Source organism: Euwallacea similis, chromosome 15 (genome assembly GCF_039881205.1).
Source record: "Euwallacea similis isolate ESF13 chromosome 15, ESF131.1, whole genome shotgun sequence".
In the NCBI taxonomy this organism is placed as follows: Eukaryota; Metazoa; Arthropoda; class Insecta; order Coleoptera; family Curculionidae; genus Euwallacea; species Euwallacea similis.
In genome coordinates this window covers 1497866-1512956 of record NC_089623.1, presented here as the reverse complement: position 1 = coordinate 1512956, position 15091 = coordinate 1497866, and the positions used below count along the sequence as shown (strand labels likewise).

The 15091-nt window shown below is 33.5% G+C and overlaps 3 protein-coding genes across 4 annotated transcripts; 2 read left to right on the top strand and 1 right to left on the bottom strand.

The window, feature by feature from the left end:
• The first annotated feature begins 840 nt into the window (after positions 1–840).
• RpL24 (ribosomal protein L24) lies at positions 841–2625 on the top strand. Its single transcript, XM_066397423.1, has 4 exons — positions 841–969; positions 1089–1164; positions 1272–1519; positions 2318–2625. Exons 1-4 carry the CDS (start codon positions 965–967, stop codon positions 2454–2456), a joined length of 468 nt encoding a protein of 155 aa, XP_066253520.1. The 5' UTR covers positions 841–964; the 3' UTR covers positions 2457–2625.
• Positions 2626–3503: 878 nt separating this feature from the next.
• Positions 3504–6593, bottom strand: Pbp49 (proximal sequence element A Pbp49). 2 transcript variants are annotated; one of them, XM_066397421.1, is made up of 7 exons: positions 6473–6593; positions 4995–5248; positions 4731–4935; positions 4274–4525; positions 4046–4192; positions 3856–3986; positions 3504–3798 (listed from the first exon to the last, which is right to left on the bottom strand). In XM_066397421.1, exons 2-7 carry the CDS (start codon positions 5195–5197, stop codon positions 3564–3566), a joined length of 1173 nt encoding a protein of 390 aa, XP_066253518.1. In that variant the 5' UTR covers positions 5198–5248; positions 6473–6593; the 3' UTR covers positions 3504–3563. The 2 variants fall into 2 exon arrangements, with proteins under 2 accessions (XP_066253518.1, XP_066253519.1); XM_066397422.1 differs by lacking the exon at positions 6473–6593 and having other exon boundaries at positions 4995–5253.
• A 344-nt stretch (positions 6594–6937) lies between these two features.
• beta'COP (coatomer subunit beta') lies at positions 6938–14075 on the top strand. The gene is made up of 16 exons (XM_066397387.1): positions 6938–7056; positions 7114–7465; positions 7687–7848; positions 7901–8122; positions 8302–8439; positions 8617–8739; positions 8814–9044; positions 9187–9379; positions 9517–9652; positions 11143–11355; positions 11476–11761; positions 12303–12522; positions 12759–12880; positions 13205–13421; positions 13743–13815; positions 13868–14075. Exons 1-14 carry the CDS (start codon positions 7054–7056, stop codon positions 13405–13407), a joined length of 2604 nt encoding a protein of 867 aa, XP_066253484.1. The 5' UTR covers positions 6938–7053; the 3' UTR covers positions 13408–13421; positions 13743–13815; positions 13868–14075.
• The last annotated feature ends 1016 nt before the right edge of the window (positions 14076–15091 follow it).

Below are 15091 nucleotides of genomic sequence, written 5' to 3'. Positions count from 1 at the left end.
AATTACTTCAAAACCAAGATCAAATTTGGTCCTTCCTCAAGTTAAAATTGACATATTTTAGCATTTTTCCCACTTTTGGACGAAATCAGAGATTTCATGAGGTGCAAATTTTAGTTGGGACACCCTGTACATTGTTTAAATCGGTAAGTACTTACTAACCAATAGGAATCAGGAGAAATAAGAAAGCCACTTATTTCAATTTCAAATTGGGTAATTAGGAATGCAGGATTGAAGGAAAAGTATATGATAGTTGTTATATATGTACATAAGCAATCAGTTCTTCGTTTTATTCATTTTTCCCCATTCATTATCCTTCTCATTGCACTACATTCACTAACAATAGCTTGCAGAGGCGCCAAACACTCTACACTATTTCAAATTTCCAACATTTCCCAAATTGTACATATTCTTAGCTTCCAAGTGCTACCGATTGTAAATGTAGCAGTTATTTTGCTTTCAAATCTGGATTTGACTCTGAGAAAGCGTTGACCAGCATTTCAAATTGTTGATCGTAATTGCCGTTTTAAATGCAATTTTGCCAGCTTTTGAACATTTTTTCCTTTAATGCTGTTGCATTTTTCACCTCGTCATGCCACAGCTTTAGCCCTTTTCTGACAGTTTTTGAGAATTTTTGGGGAGCTGGTGACCACTGCTAAGCGCTCTTTTAACTCGGTGCAGAAGAATCTGCTCTTTTCTTCTACTTCTTCGAAAAATTTTTTGTAGTCGTCGGGTGCGTTTTTCTTTAATAATGCGAATGTAGGATTACGCACTTGCAGCGATTCCTAATCGTTCTACAATCGTTTAGGATTATAATGGATGACATGTTGAATTAGTGGCCTTGTTACCATCGCCGCCATAACTGCAGTTGCAAAAGTGATAACTTTGACATAGACACTGACAGTCTTGAATAGATTTTGCGCAGGCGCAAGTTTGTTTTCCTTTCATTTTCAGATTTTTGGCCAAAATGAAGTAAGTTTGAAAAATCCTATTTAAGTTAAATCATCTTAAATTTTACACCAATTTTAAACATATTTCTAGTAAAATAGCACTTGTCGCTTCAGTTCTACAATAATAGTTTTAATTTTTAGGATCGGACTCTGTGCCTACAGTGGATACAAAATACACCCCGGCCATGGAAAAACCATGGTCAAAGTGGACGGAAAAGTAAATATCCCTTTTAATGCACCCAGCACTTAGCTTCATTCTAATAATTCCCTCTAAACAACCCACCAAAAAACTGTGTCAAACATAACCTCTTAATTTGTTTTTAGAACTTCACCTTCTTGAACTCAAAATGCGAGAGGGCCCATTTAATGAAGAGGAATCCTCGTAAGGTGACGTGGACCGTGCTTTACAGGCGTAAACACAAAAAAGGTCAAGAAGAGGAAGCCGCCAAAAAGCGCACCCGCAGGACGCAAAAGTTCCAGCGTGCCATTGTTGGGGCATCTTTAAATGATATTTTGGCCAAGAGGAATCAGAGGCCTGAGGTTAGGGAAGCTCAACGAGAGCAAGCAATTAGGTATGTTATAGTTGTAAGGGGAGTACCATTTAAAGCCCAGATTATATTTTCTGATTATGGTAATGTAAAAAAATTAAGTGAGGTTAAATTCATTGTGGGGCAGTTTATACATTGTGTTTTTATGTTTCTTAATTCCTTATAAACTGTCAAACTTAAAACTGAAACTACAGATTCATATAATGCATTGTTAATGTAAGGATTTCAATCTAAATTACACAGTGCCATAGTGCTATGTAAGCATGCTAATTCAGTCGAGTGATTTGACTGGAGATCAGTTTGTGTGTAATTGGTTAGATTTACAAATTTTTTGTAAATTTAAAAATTTTTAAAGAGAGTTTTGACATTATTGTAATTACAATATTGCATCTAACTCTTTCCAGATGCAATTAAAGTTGAAAAAAGATTTCTTTTCATAAAGATATGAAGAATTTTGTTAAAAGTACATTTAAAAATTTTAAAATGGTAACAGTAATATAATGATGTTTTCTTCAGTATTTGTGTATAAAATAAGTGCTTTTCATTTTCATTAAATTTCCTGACAGTATGTTAATGATATGTTATGTGAATCAATAATTTTAGTTTAAATGTATTTTGGATTTGCAGTAGATACTATTAAATGGTGGATTGATAATAATCATTTGGTAGTGTTAATGCTGCAGACATTAAGGTGATTTCTTACCGTTGCTATGTTTTGCTCATAAGGTAGTAAACTATTAAAAATCACTACATTTGAAGCAAAAGTTCAATTTGCTTTCATTGTAGTTTTTCTATAGGTTATCTAAGTCAAATGTATTTTAGGGCTGCAAAAGAAGCAAAAAAATCTACTAAACCTATTGCTGCAAAGAAGCCTGCAGCTGGAAAAGCAAAGCCAGCCCCTAAGCAAAAAGTCGCGAAGGTTGTTCAGAAGGCCGCTCCAAGGGTTGGAGGAAAGAGATAAGCGCGACTAATTTTATTATTAGTTAATACGGTATTACCATATTAACTAATATATAACTTAATAAGAAAGTACAGATGATTAAATTAATTATAACTAACTGTACCTTCTTGAATCAAGTTTTATACCTCAAATAAGGGCGTTCAGTACAATTAAATAATTGTCAAACCAACTTTCCTTTCTATTAATAAGCCTATCCCAAATCCAAATGGATTCAATTGATGCTAAGCAAGGTATACATAGCTTTTAGATCTAATAAGTCCCAAAAACAGTCGTTTTGCATGAGGAGAGATATAACCACTTATCTAAGTTGCAACATTGCTCAATTATAGAAAAGTGTTAGAACACATCACATATTCCTACATAGTATTGTCTTTCTCTAGCTTTAAGGTTTTATTTAGCGAAATTTATATACTATGCAAACGATTTATAAATATCTACAAGAAGTACTGTCTCTTATTAGAGCAGGTTATTAGTAATACCAAGTTTGATAAAAAGCAACATTTTAGTGTTTCGCGTATAGTAAGAAAAATATTATCAATATTGACAATTTAGAAACGTAATCTTATTATGCTTTGAACTACGCGATTTTGCTCTAATTTAATAAATCTTGTATTTCTTAAGACAACTGAGATTCCAATGGAGGAGACTACAAAACAGGTAACCTATATAAACTGATTGAGGGCAATTCAAGGACTATTTCTAAGGAGTGTTAATTATAAATGACAACTATTAAAATAACTTTCCCGTCTGGTAAAAAAAAGGTTGACATCAAATGCATTTAATTTACTTGAAAATTGTTAATAGAGTTGTGGCCTGTCCTGAACTTTAAAATAACAGTTTTTGAACAAGTAGTAGATTAAATTTTTCTATGTGGCTAGCACTCGTATGTGTCGACATAGAAATAAGTGTGCTATGCATGTTGACGTATGTTTTGTAACTATTTTTAGGCGTGAAGGGTTCTTACTGAAAAAAGCAATTGACTAATAATAGAAATATCGTCTTTTATTCGTTATTATTTGTATTGATAATTCTTTCATATTGCGCAAAAATTATTTATAAGTCACGGTCCCATATCATTTGCACCAATTACTAAAACACAACAATTGCCTATGATCCTTCTTCATGATCTGAATCATTGTCATAAATATGGTATGGATACAGTTGAAACCTGCCAATCTTCTTGCCGTCAATAAACATGTAGGATTTACAGCATTTCTCGCAAAAAAATGTGCGTCTCATTGGCAATCTATCACTCCCTACCACCAACCACGAGGCGTGATTTATATGACAGATGTAACAATGAAAAAATGTAAGGCGTTTAATTGAGTTGACTTGCGGATATCTAGAATAAGGAACAGATAATTGAGAAAGACTTACTTAATGTAGGTTGAGAACTTACAATTTAGATACTCGAAGATCTGATGATTGGAGAAGTTTGGCATCTGAGAAACTGATGAGATGCTCGCAGTTACCTTGATGAATATAGACATAACCATATCCTAGACGAAATTTCAGAGATCCTATCTGAACCTATCACAAAACAAAATCCTATTTTTTATTATATTTTTATGCTAAAATGAAATTCTCACCCCTTCCATTGATTTGTTTTTAAAACCATTAATATCCTTTTCAGCTGCCCACTTTCTAACCACTTCTGAATAATCTATGGCATTTGGATGTGACATATCATTATAAAACACATTCTCAATGAAAATACATCTGGAAGGGTAGTTTTCCTTAAAAAAAAAGATGCCTCTACACAACATACCTTAAAACGAAATTATCTTCCAAACTAATCAAATCACAATAATAAATACCTTTGGATTATCGCCCACGCCGACAACCTCTTCAACACTCTCAACCTCTCTGGTCACAAACACATCTGACACACACTTAATTCTATTTGCCAATTCAACTAAAGTTGTTGTATTTAAAACTTGAATATCATATTGAGCCCTAACTCTTTGATTCGTCCAACGTACATTTAATAAAGTGTTAATAGGTCTATAGACGGTAACAGAATATGTAAAGGCAGATCCCGGTTCAATATCTGGCTCAAAACCATTTTCCTGGAAGACGAAATTACTATACCCAAATGATGTACAGGGTGGTTCAAATTATGTTTAGATTATGGGGGGAGAATAATTTCAATTTTACACATATCTCCATTAGGGCGTTAGGTACATACATATGTATATAAGATCTACTTTGGATACCCCCATTCCCAACAAAATTAAGACCGCTGTGTGAAACATTTTTTGTTTCTAAACCTGCCTTATTATATGCTTTTCCAGTGCACGAAGGTATGAGCGGTATTATATTACCGAGCATATAGTCATGAAAGTACTGTAATGATTCTACTGTCTCAAGGCTTTGAGCTGCAGCAGTAATTGGGTGAGCCTCTTTAATAGCAAGGACTTCTGGAATTTCTGTTAAAGGTAAACTCAAGTTTTCATCAGGAACTGTAAGTTTATTCACTCTAAAATTAGTTGATATTAGGATTGCTAAGCTCCTTTCACTTAGTCTATACCAGCTTACGTGCATAAGTTTTCCAAGGATTTGATATCATCTACATTAAGTTGAAGATCAAACTCTTGATTCATGATTATGGATCTTTGAGCGAAAGTGTCATCTGAGGAATTGAGGCAAAGCTGAATTGATGACTGATATTCCTTGAAATAAGTGGTAAAATCTAGGGGTTCTGAGGCCCCAGTGTATTCAGGACAGTGAATTTTCTCCATCTTTGTTAATACACCATTGGTTAAATTTATTTTAAAACATTTTAGAAAGAACTAAAACAAACTTTTTTGTTAAATTGCTATCAAATATTATTACTTTTACAGATAATAATTATTATTGATTTAACTGAATCAATACAACAAAAAGAGATGTGTAGAAGACTTAAAGTGTGATGAAATTTGATAAACTCTGTTGCTTCCTACTTTGATGAGACGTAAATGAATAATTTTTCAAGCAGCTCTGATTGATGAGGTGGAGCAATTTGGAACAAGAATACAGACTAAAGCTGAATACTAAGTAATATTTATGTCTAATTTAGAACTAAATATTCAAAATACTATTAGACCTAAAAAATTTAAAATTCAACATCCTGCATTTCAGAAACAAAACATGCATTACAAGGTTTTTGACAGATATAATTTATGGTTGAATTTTTTAGCATTTATGCAAAAATATAATATAAAAAAAGGAATCAATTCATAATTAAATATACAGTGGAATCTCAGTTATCAAAAGAGATATAACCCCAGTTAAATTAAAGTAGTTTTGCAATTGAAATTTTAATAACAATGTGTTTTCAAATGGGCAATGGTTCCAATATATAATATGCATACATGTATGTATGTATGGATATATAAAACATAAAAAACTAAAAGTTTGTTACTTCATGTTTTTGCTTGTAAATCTATAACACTTTTACCGAAAAAACAAAAACTGTTTTCACCAATTTGAAAACATTTACTGTGACATGTTTCTTATCAGTGAAATTGGAAATAAAAGAGTGACCTAAATATCCAACAACTGAATATGGGGGCTATAAGATATACACTAAAGTTGCACTTCACACCCTGGAAACTTGGTACAATGGAAAAAAATGGAAAACACCATCAAAAAGTATTCTGAAAAGATGTTTAAAAATATTTTTGTTAAATTCTTTTTATAGCGTATCATTTCTGATTTAGAAGGAAAAACAAAACGAGAATATTGAGGATACTTTTAGTAATACCGCAGATTTGAAAACGTATTCTTATTAAACTTTAAATTGCGAAAGTTTGCTCTAATTTAACCCATCTTATATCTCATAAGATAATCAAAATTCCAATAGTAGGGCTTGTAAAATGGGCACTTTACGTGTATATATATGAACAAAATTTATTTCTTCAAATGTTTTTTAACTTATTGATGAAACATTCTGTATATTTGCGAGTCCTATTGTGTATTAAATTTAAATATTTATTATAATTTGTCATTGCATATAAGTGCCTATTTGTACTTACCTACTATAGCTCTGAAAACGAATGTGATCTAGCAAGTTCCTACTTCGTACTTCTGTAATTTGAGTACTTCTTTTAAGTTACATTTAATTATTATTAATTTAAAATTATGTTGTTATTGTCAACAACTTTACATTTCCAAACCTCACTTATTTGCGAAGATAAATAGGTGCTTTGAATTAAAAATTCCGGGCACTGTTCTAATTACTCCATTCCTATGACGTCAACCACGTATTACCATTACATCTGGACGTACCGTAGAAAATAGGACTGCTATTACATTCAGCAATTTATCTTACACATATATTTTGGAAGTGAACGATTTTTTATTCAGCTTTAGACTTAATTAGTTCAAATGTGGGTAATTGCGAAAGAGTAAGTAGAGCAGGGTAGGTTGTGGAAATTCACTTCAATAGCGGTATTCTTCAAAAGTGAGGTTAGAAAAACTGAGAAGACTCAAATGTCACTTTTGACATATGTTCTGCTGATGTGTTTATAAGTTCGTGTACAAGATTTTACAGAAGGAAAAAAGCATTTGAAAAGTGGTATATTGACTATAACTAAGGCCCATTCATTAACCAAAAATGGTAAGTTTTTCCCTTTAATCATAATCAACAAGGCCCTTATAATTGCTTTTATTGCAGCCTCTCAGATTAGATATAAAGCGCAAGCTAACCGCTCGCTCTGACAGAGTGAAATGTGTAGATTTGCACCCCACAGAGCCCTGGATGCTTTGCTCATTATACAGTGGGATAGTAAATGTTTTCAACCTCGAAAACCAGCAGTTGCTTAAAACTTTTGAAGTCTGTGATCTTCCTGTTAGAGCTGCCAAATTTGTTCCGAGAAAGAATTGGATTGTAACTGGTTCTGATGATATGCAGTTGAGAGTTTTCAATTATAATACGTTAGAGAGGGTGCACAAATTTGAGGCTCATTCAGATTATTTGAGATGCATTGTTATACATCCTACTCAACCATTTGTTTTAACCAGCAGTGGTAAGTAAAAGATGTTATTTAGTAAGCATTATTTATCAAGTTAATTCAAAATAAAAGTATTTCAGTAGTTTGAGTATATGAAACTTACCAAAAATAATTAGTAATTTTCATTTCAATTGTTTAAAGAAATCATTAAAAAAACACAGCATTCAAATGTAAATGTTAAGAATTCAAATTAGAACCATTACTAAAGAATTATTTACATATTTTTTAATTCCCAGATGATATGTTCATCAAATTATGGAACTGGGACAAAGCCTGGGTATGCCAACAAGTGTTTGAAGGACACTCTCACTACATAATGCAAATTGCAATTAACCCCAAGGACAATAATACATTTGCCAGTGCTTCTTTAGATAGAACATTGAAAGTATGGCAATTAGGTAATAAATATTAATCTTAAAAATGCATTGTTAATGAATCTGGAAAATTTAGGCTCTCCAACTGCCAATTTTACGTTGGAAGGGCATGAAAAAGGTGTCAACTGTGTTGATTATTACCATGGTGGTGATAAACCATATCTGATTTCTGGAGCTGATGATAGACTTGTAAAAATATGGGATTACCAGAATAAGACTTGTGTGCAAACACTGGAGGGACATGGGGATAATGTTACAGCTGTGTGTTTCCATCCAGAACTACCAGTTGTGTTAACAGGTCAGTCAAAAAATGTGCATAATTTTATAATTATGCCATATGAGCTCTACCCTTAATATTCATGTTTCTAATACTGTATTTAAAATAATAATGGATCTTACAGCCTGCATATTTACATAGAATTTTTTCATAATGGCAAATAAATGTTTTTAATATAATTTACATTTTTATTCATACAGGAAGTGAAGATGGAACCGTTAGAGTTTGGCATGCAAATACTCATCGTCTGGAGAGCAGTCTCAATTATGGATTTGAGAGAGTGTGGGCCATAAATTGCCTTAAAGGTTCAAATAATGTGGCAGTAGGATATGATGAAGGTAATGCCCATTAATGTGGTTATTTTTTTAACTGTGATCTAACTCAAGTTTCAGCATATGCTTATGCAAAAGTGGATCTAATATTTTTTGTTCAGATTAATATTTTAACATGTAAAGTGTACTTTAACACATATATTTTTCTGATTTTCTTGTTTGAATAAAAACCTACGTTTTCAGGGAGCATTATGGTAAAAGTGGGTAGGGAAGAGCCTGCAGTCAGCATGGACGTTAATGGAGGAAAAATTATATGGGCTCGTCACTGCGAACTTCAACAGGCCAATCTTAAGGCCCTATCTGAGGGTAAATTAATTCTTTAAGTTAAAAAATATATATTTTTTTGAATGTGAGCACTTGGTGGTAATTTTCTTCTATAGGTGCAGAAATTAGAGATGGAGAGAAACTTCCTGTAGCAGTTAAAGATATGGGCGCGTGCGAAATATATCCCCAATCTATCCAACACAACCCAAATGGAAGGTTTGTAGTTGTATGTGGAGATGGAGAATATATCATTTACACTGCCATGGCTCTGAGAAACAAGGCCTTTGGAAGTGCACAGGAGTTTGTTTGGGCTCAAGATTCCAGTGAATATGCAATAAGAGAGTCAGGTATAATTTCTCTTCTCTTCTGCTCTTGCTCTTTTGGCTCTTTTGGCTTTTATGATTTTCGAATTTCATTTCATTTCATCTTCACTTCATATCATTTCATTTTTCTTTGGAATAAAAAAAACATTATTGTGTATTTCTTTAGCCTCTACAATAAGAATATTCAAAAACTTCAAAGAAAAGAAACAGTTTAAGCCCGAATCATCGACAGACGGGATTTTCGGTGGTTATCTCTTAGGCGTAAAGTCGGTGGCCGGGCTCAGTTTCTATGACTGGGATTCATTGGAGTTGGTGAGAAGAATCGAGATTCAACCCAAGGCTGTTTATTGGGCTGACAGGTAAAAAAAATCTAGTTTTAAAATGGTTTATTTACTTTAATCACCTTTTTAAAAGTTTTTTTGTGTATTTTTTATATCTTTTCTCTTTTGTTCCTAAAACATTTCAGTTGTGTTTAGCTTAATTGTTTTTTCCTTAGTGGCAGTTTGGTATGTCTAGCTACTGAAGACAGCTACTATATTCTTTCTTTTGATGTGGACCAAGTTCAGAAAGCGCGAGAAAATAATGAAGTTGCCGAGGACGGTGTCGAGTCCGCCTTTGATGTTTTGGGAGAGGTGAGAATTCATTTTTTTAAAATAAATATTCCGCATAAAGAAACACTCTACAGTGACAAGGATATAAACAGATTAGAAAAACTGATTGGAAGATATAAACTTTCATTGTTTTCAACCTGCTAAGTACGAGGGTGGATTAAATATAAACGAGACGTTGCTTATACAAAGTTTTTTATTCATAGTAACAAAGAAAGCTGTATGTATCATTTTTCTACATAAGCCCCCCCTTTATTAATGCATTTTTCCCACCGTATTGGACTTTTTGTGATGCCTTTATCGTAGAAAGAAGAGGGTCGTGTCAACAGCCAATTACGCGCGTACACTTCTACTGCTGTATCATCGTCAAATCGGTGGCCTCTCAACGCCTCTTTGAGTGGTCCGAAGAGGTCAAAATCGCAGGATGAATGGTCAGGGTTGTATGTAGGGTGTTCAAGAGTTTCCCATCCCAATTTCTCCAATTTGTTGCGAATGAGCATTGCAGTATGGGGTTGAGCATTTTCCTGAAGCACAATGACTTTTCTCATTGGCATTGCACGTCTTTTCTCACGATAACAAAGTCTAACCTTACTCAGATGGTTACAGTAGTATGCTACATTGATAGTGCGACGATCGTGCAAAAAGTTTATGTGTAAAACGTCATACCGATCAAAAAACAGTCCTCCATGATGCTCGTCCGAGGATGACGATTGTGAGTCTTTTTCTCAACTTTTCCACGGCCTTTGTTGATCTCTGTATGCCAGGCAAACGCACGAGGTCTTAACAATGTTTCATTACCGAACTATGCTGTCAATCTACGCAAGATTTCGGCAGGCTTGATGTCTTTCCAAGTAAGAAATTTAATTATTATGCGCTGCGCTGCGGACGACGGTACTTCTTTCTCCGACATTGCACAACAGACTACTGAAGCGATTGGCGAAGTTCGGAAAACGGATCTCCCTTCTCTTGACATTCCTCTGTAAAGTTACCTGAAGCCACCCCGCCGTCCCTTGACTGTGAAACGCTCAGAACGAAAAATCTTGCTTATATTTGATCCACCTTCGTACTTACCCATTTTATCCTAAGTGTAATGTTAAAAGAAATATGGAACAATCCTATTTGGGTGGAGTACCCTGTCTTATTCACATACTAATTCATACTCCCTTTATAAGGCATCATCTACGTCCTATTTAACAGATTACTTGTTTAAAATTTGTTGCCATAATGTCCTAGTTTTGGAGTTTAATTTCTTAGGCTGCAAAGGTTAGTTTTTCTCAGCTGATGCAAATGATGGCCAAATGTGAAACAAAAGTTGTGCTAAAGTTCTTGTCAAAATAGTCCAAATTTGGATTTTTATGTAATTTTTAACAAATCTTCGAGTCCATTATTTAGTTGTGAAATAAAGATTTTCCATGAAGTTGTGATGAAAACCAAATTAATAAAGGAACAAACAAAAAATAAATAAATATTTATTGAACATTATATAGGCACTGTAATATAAAATTTTGATTTAGATAAACGAAAGCGTCCGTACGGGATTGTGGGTAGGCGACTGTTTCATCTACACGAACGCTGTAAATCGAATAAACTACTTCGTGGGGGGTGAACTGGTAACCATTGCTCACTTGGACCGACCGCTCTATGTCTTGGGCTACGTTCCCAAAGATGATCGCTTATACCTGGCAGATAAAGAATTGGGGGTTGTCAGTTATCTGTTGTTGCTTTCGGTAAGTATTAACAAAAGAGTTTCCTCTGTTAAAAATCTACATAAAATCTATTGCTATTCCTGCAAAAATGTGCATTTATCCAGATTCAACAGAAAAAATCATTTGTCATTGAATCATTAGGTTCTTGAATACCAAACTGCTGTTATGCGCAAAGACTTTGCGACAGCTGATCGAGTGTTGCCGTCTATTCCTAAAGAGCACCGGACTAGAGTGGCCCATTTCCTGGAGAAGCAGGGCTTCAAGCAGCAAGCTTTGGCCGTTTCCAGCGATCCAGAACACAAATTCGAGCTGGCCATAGCTTTGGAGGACTTGAACACTGCTAGAGCTTTGGCGATCGAGGCGAATAGCCCACAGAAATGGAGTCAGCTGGGAGAGTTAGCCGCCAGCACGAATAATCTGCAGTTAGGTGAGGAATAGTTTGTATCTGATTTATTGGATTTGCAGACATTTCTTTCTCTATTATACAGACACTTCGTCTGTTAGATGTGGAGATAATGTTAAGAAATCTGTTTTCGTTATAATCAGTTATTTGGCTTCAGTTGCATTAGTTTAACACAAAGATAAAAAGTGAACGAAAAATGTGAAAAGTGTTTTTAAAATTACAAAAAATCCATAAATGCCCTATGAAATTCTTTAAAATATGCGACAGAATCTCTTTGAAGTCCATAACATAAAATAAACCAAATACTTTGAAGTTTTGTAAGACATTTACATATGTTTTTAGATTCATAGCAAAAAAAATTAATCCTTTCAAGCAACCGCAAATAATCCCTGGACTTGGAATGCATATCGGTCTTCATATAGAATTTTCAATGCATGAGTTATATTAGGCGGAGAATTTCAAGAATGAAATGCTAGGTATTTGTGACACCTTTGTAAAATCTTTGATTCGTAGACATTGATAGAAATTTTATCACATTTTAAAAATTCTCCAATATTTTTTGTAGCCAAGGAGTGTATGCAAAAAGCCCAAAATTATGGAGATTTGCTCCTGTTAGCCACCAGTTCCGGAGACCAAAATTTAGTACAGTATTTAGCGGAAACTACACAACAAGAAGAAAAATTCAACTTATCATTTTTATCTTATTTGTTAGTCGGCGATTTGGAGAAATGTTTGAACATTTTAATAGAAAATGGTCGTTTGCCTGAAGCAGCCTTTTTCGCCCGGTAAGTGAATTTTTTAAATTTGTGTTTTGTTTTATCAAATAGTTTAATATAATTTTTTATTCTTAAAAAGAATTAAAAAAAAAACGAGGAAAGGAGTAGGTTGCTTTAAAAGTTTTTCAGACATCCGGGTTTTAGTTTATTATACTACATGTTCAGAAAGACAAAATTTTGGATAAAAACGGAATTTTTCCACTTCATAAAAATCTTTTGAAATAATATATATTTCGTATATTTAGGTCGTATTTACCAGACAAAATCTCAGAAGTTGTGGATTTGTGGAAAGAAAAATTGGCACAAACCAACGAAAAAGCAGCACAAAGTTTGGCGGATCCGAAACAGTATGAAAACTTATTCCCAGGTTAGAGTTACTCATTAATAAAGGTTTAACATTATTATTAAAAGTGTCAGTTTCTGGAAGTTTCTAGTTAATCTTCCGAAGATGCGACTAAAACTGAAATTTTGCTTAAATTGCATTAAAATATTGCACCGTTGTCAATTTGTCAAATCTAGTTAACATGTGATAAAATGTCACTACCTATATTTATTAGGTATATAACTGGTGTCTTTTTGTTATAAATTCAATTTTTTTTAAACGCACTCTCCACAACTGGGAACATCCCTATTCATTTTACTTTTTTACGATCTTTGATAATTTAAGTCAAAGTGATTATTAATTGTTCAGGCCTAGCTGAAGCTGTGGCAGCTCAGAAGGTATTTGAAAGGCGAAACACGTTGATTCCAGCAGCTCAAGCTACCACTGCGACTCCAAATCATGAAAGGAATATTATAGCAGAATGTCAAAGCTCTGATTCGGGTCTAACTGCTTCGAGCAGTACATTTAAAGCTTCCATTGCTCCCAGTGAACTTCAAACTCAGAGTAGGTAGGTAATACACTTGGGGTTCTAAGAACTAAATTTTAATGCATCTGATTAGAATAAAAGTAACCTTTAAGAACATTAACCTCTATAGGAAATATAAAAAAACAATGAGTACAATGAATATAGTCAATGAAAGTTCAATGTACTTGGAACCATTCAAAAATAGACAGAATATAAAACGTCTATTGCAGTTTTACGTTAATTAACTAACGCACACTTAAACTCACTATTTATCAAGTTTTGAGCTCGTTTCCAACCATAATTCATGGAAAAATTATCTTCTTGGTAAAGTTTTGACTCTTGAAGAGATTTTTAATATAGGCCGTCAGCTCTTCTTTTGAGCGATGACGATGATATCGACGATGAAGATTTGGACTTAGATGGAGTGAATTTGGACGATAATATCGATACCACGGTTAGTTCTTTGAGTTTAATACTGAGAACATTATATCATTTTTATTTTTCAGGACATCAATCTTGATGATGATCTTCTTAGCGACTGATATGCTTCGCAAAAAATGTCAGTTCAGTATAGTATTCGTCGTATTTATGTTCATTCCTACTTGAGAGTAATGATTGTTTAATCTTATATTTCGTTATACAGCTTTGAGTTTCATTCGTGTCTTTTATAGTAAAGAAAAATATGTAAATAAATAAACATTTTATTGTTACAAAGAGTTTCATTTCCTTATAGAGATCCTTTCTTCTGAATTCATTATTATTTACAATTTGTATGCTAATTTGGCAATTAAAGAAGAAAGGCCGAAGATGACATTGAAATGGTGATTATTGGTTCGAATAATGAGAATGCCACAAGAGAACAATGCATTGCATCAAAGCTGTATCTACTGAAGATTTTGAAGAGTAATTAACGATTTTTAGAGACCTCAATATTTAAAAAAGATTTTCCCTTCTGTTATACCATTCTTCAGCTATCGGTACACCACGAGTTTTATCACTTGTTGAGTTATAATCCGAACCAGTTATTCTTTCGAAGAAAAAACTGTAGATTCATAACGGGGGTGTTGCGATTAAGTCCAAGTTAAGAGAGTACAGCAATTAAAGATGAATAATAAAGCGACGAGCTGAACAGTGTATAGGCTGTTTGAACTGTCATGTATACGGGTATTTCTCATAAATGCTTATTTTACGTACAGCTTTAAGGTACCTTAATTATAAATGTAGCTATAACTTGAGTTTACTTTTTAAGCAGCATAAATTTAAGACTATTCTGTCTATGATAGCCCTAAGTAGTCCTCTAACAAGGAGATATAGACAATACTTTGAGTATTAGGCCTTCCCAAAGAGCAGATTCTCTTTCAAATTTTATTATCAGGTACTTTCTACTAAGTGTTTTGCAATTTTGACTATATTATATTCCCATGCAGAAAATAATCTGTAGATATTTTAGACAGCTAATTTGGACTTATCTCTTCATTTCAAGAAAGTTAGAGAGGTCTATAATTCTTAAAACATAAGTTACGATGCTTTTAATAATCGAGGAATGGAACTTATTTCTTAATCTGTTTATTTGATCTGTTCTGTTAATTTTGATTTACTCCATTTAAGCCGATTTTAGAATGGGAGCTTTGAAGCTCAATAATGGTTTTTCTCAATGGACGACCAATCTGATCAGATCTTCGAATCTCCCGCTCCCAAAGAAGTACTGTTAGTTCTTCGTGGTTAGTTGC

Excerpts from the sequence above, each read along its gene's own strand:
- RpL24 (XM_066397423.1), top strand. Across the intron at positions 1,165-1,271 it reads TGGTCAAAGTGGACGGAAAA|AACTTCACCTTCTTGAACTC; the intron begins GTAAATATCCCT and ends ATTTGTTTTTAG. Across the intron at positions 1,520-2,317 it reads CAACGAGAGCAAGCAATTAG|GGCTGCAAAAGAAGCAAAAA; the intron begins GTATGTTATAGT and ends AATGTATTTTAG.
- Pbp49 (XM_066397421.1), bottom strand. The coding sequence starts at position 5,197 with ATGGAGAAAATTCACTGTCCTGAATACACTGGGGCCTCAGAACCCCTA. Across the intron at positions 4,193-4,273 it reads GCGTGGGCGATAATCCAAAG|GAAAACTACCCTTCCAGATG; the intron begins GTATTTATTATT and ends TTTTTTTTTAAG. Across the intron at positions 3,987-4,045 it reads AAAACAAATCAATGGAAGGG|GTTCAGATAGGATCTCTGAA; the intron begins GTGAGAATTTCA and ends GTTTTGTGATAG.
- beta'COP (XM_066397387.1), top strand. Across the intron at positions 8,440-8,616 it reads GGCAGTAGGATATGATGAAG|GGAGCATTATGGTAAAAGTG; the intron begins GTAATGCCCATT and ends CTACGTTTTCAG. Across the intron at positions 9,045-9,186 it reads ATATGCAATAAGAGAGTCAG|CCTCTACAATAAGAATATTC; the intron begins GTATAATTTCTC and ends GTATTTCTTTAG.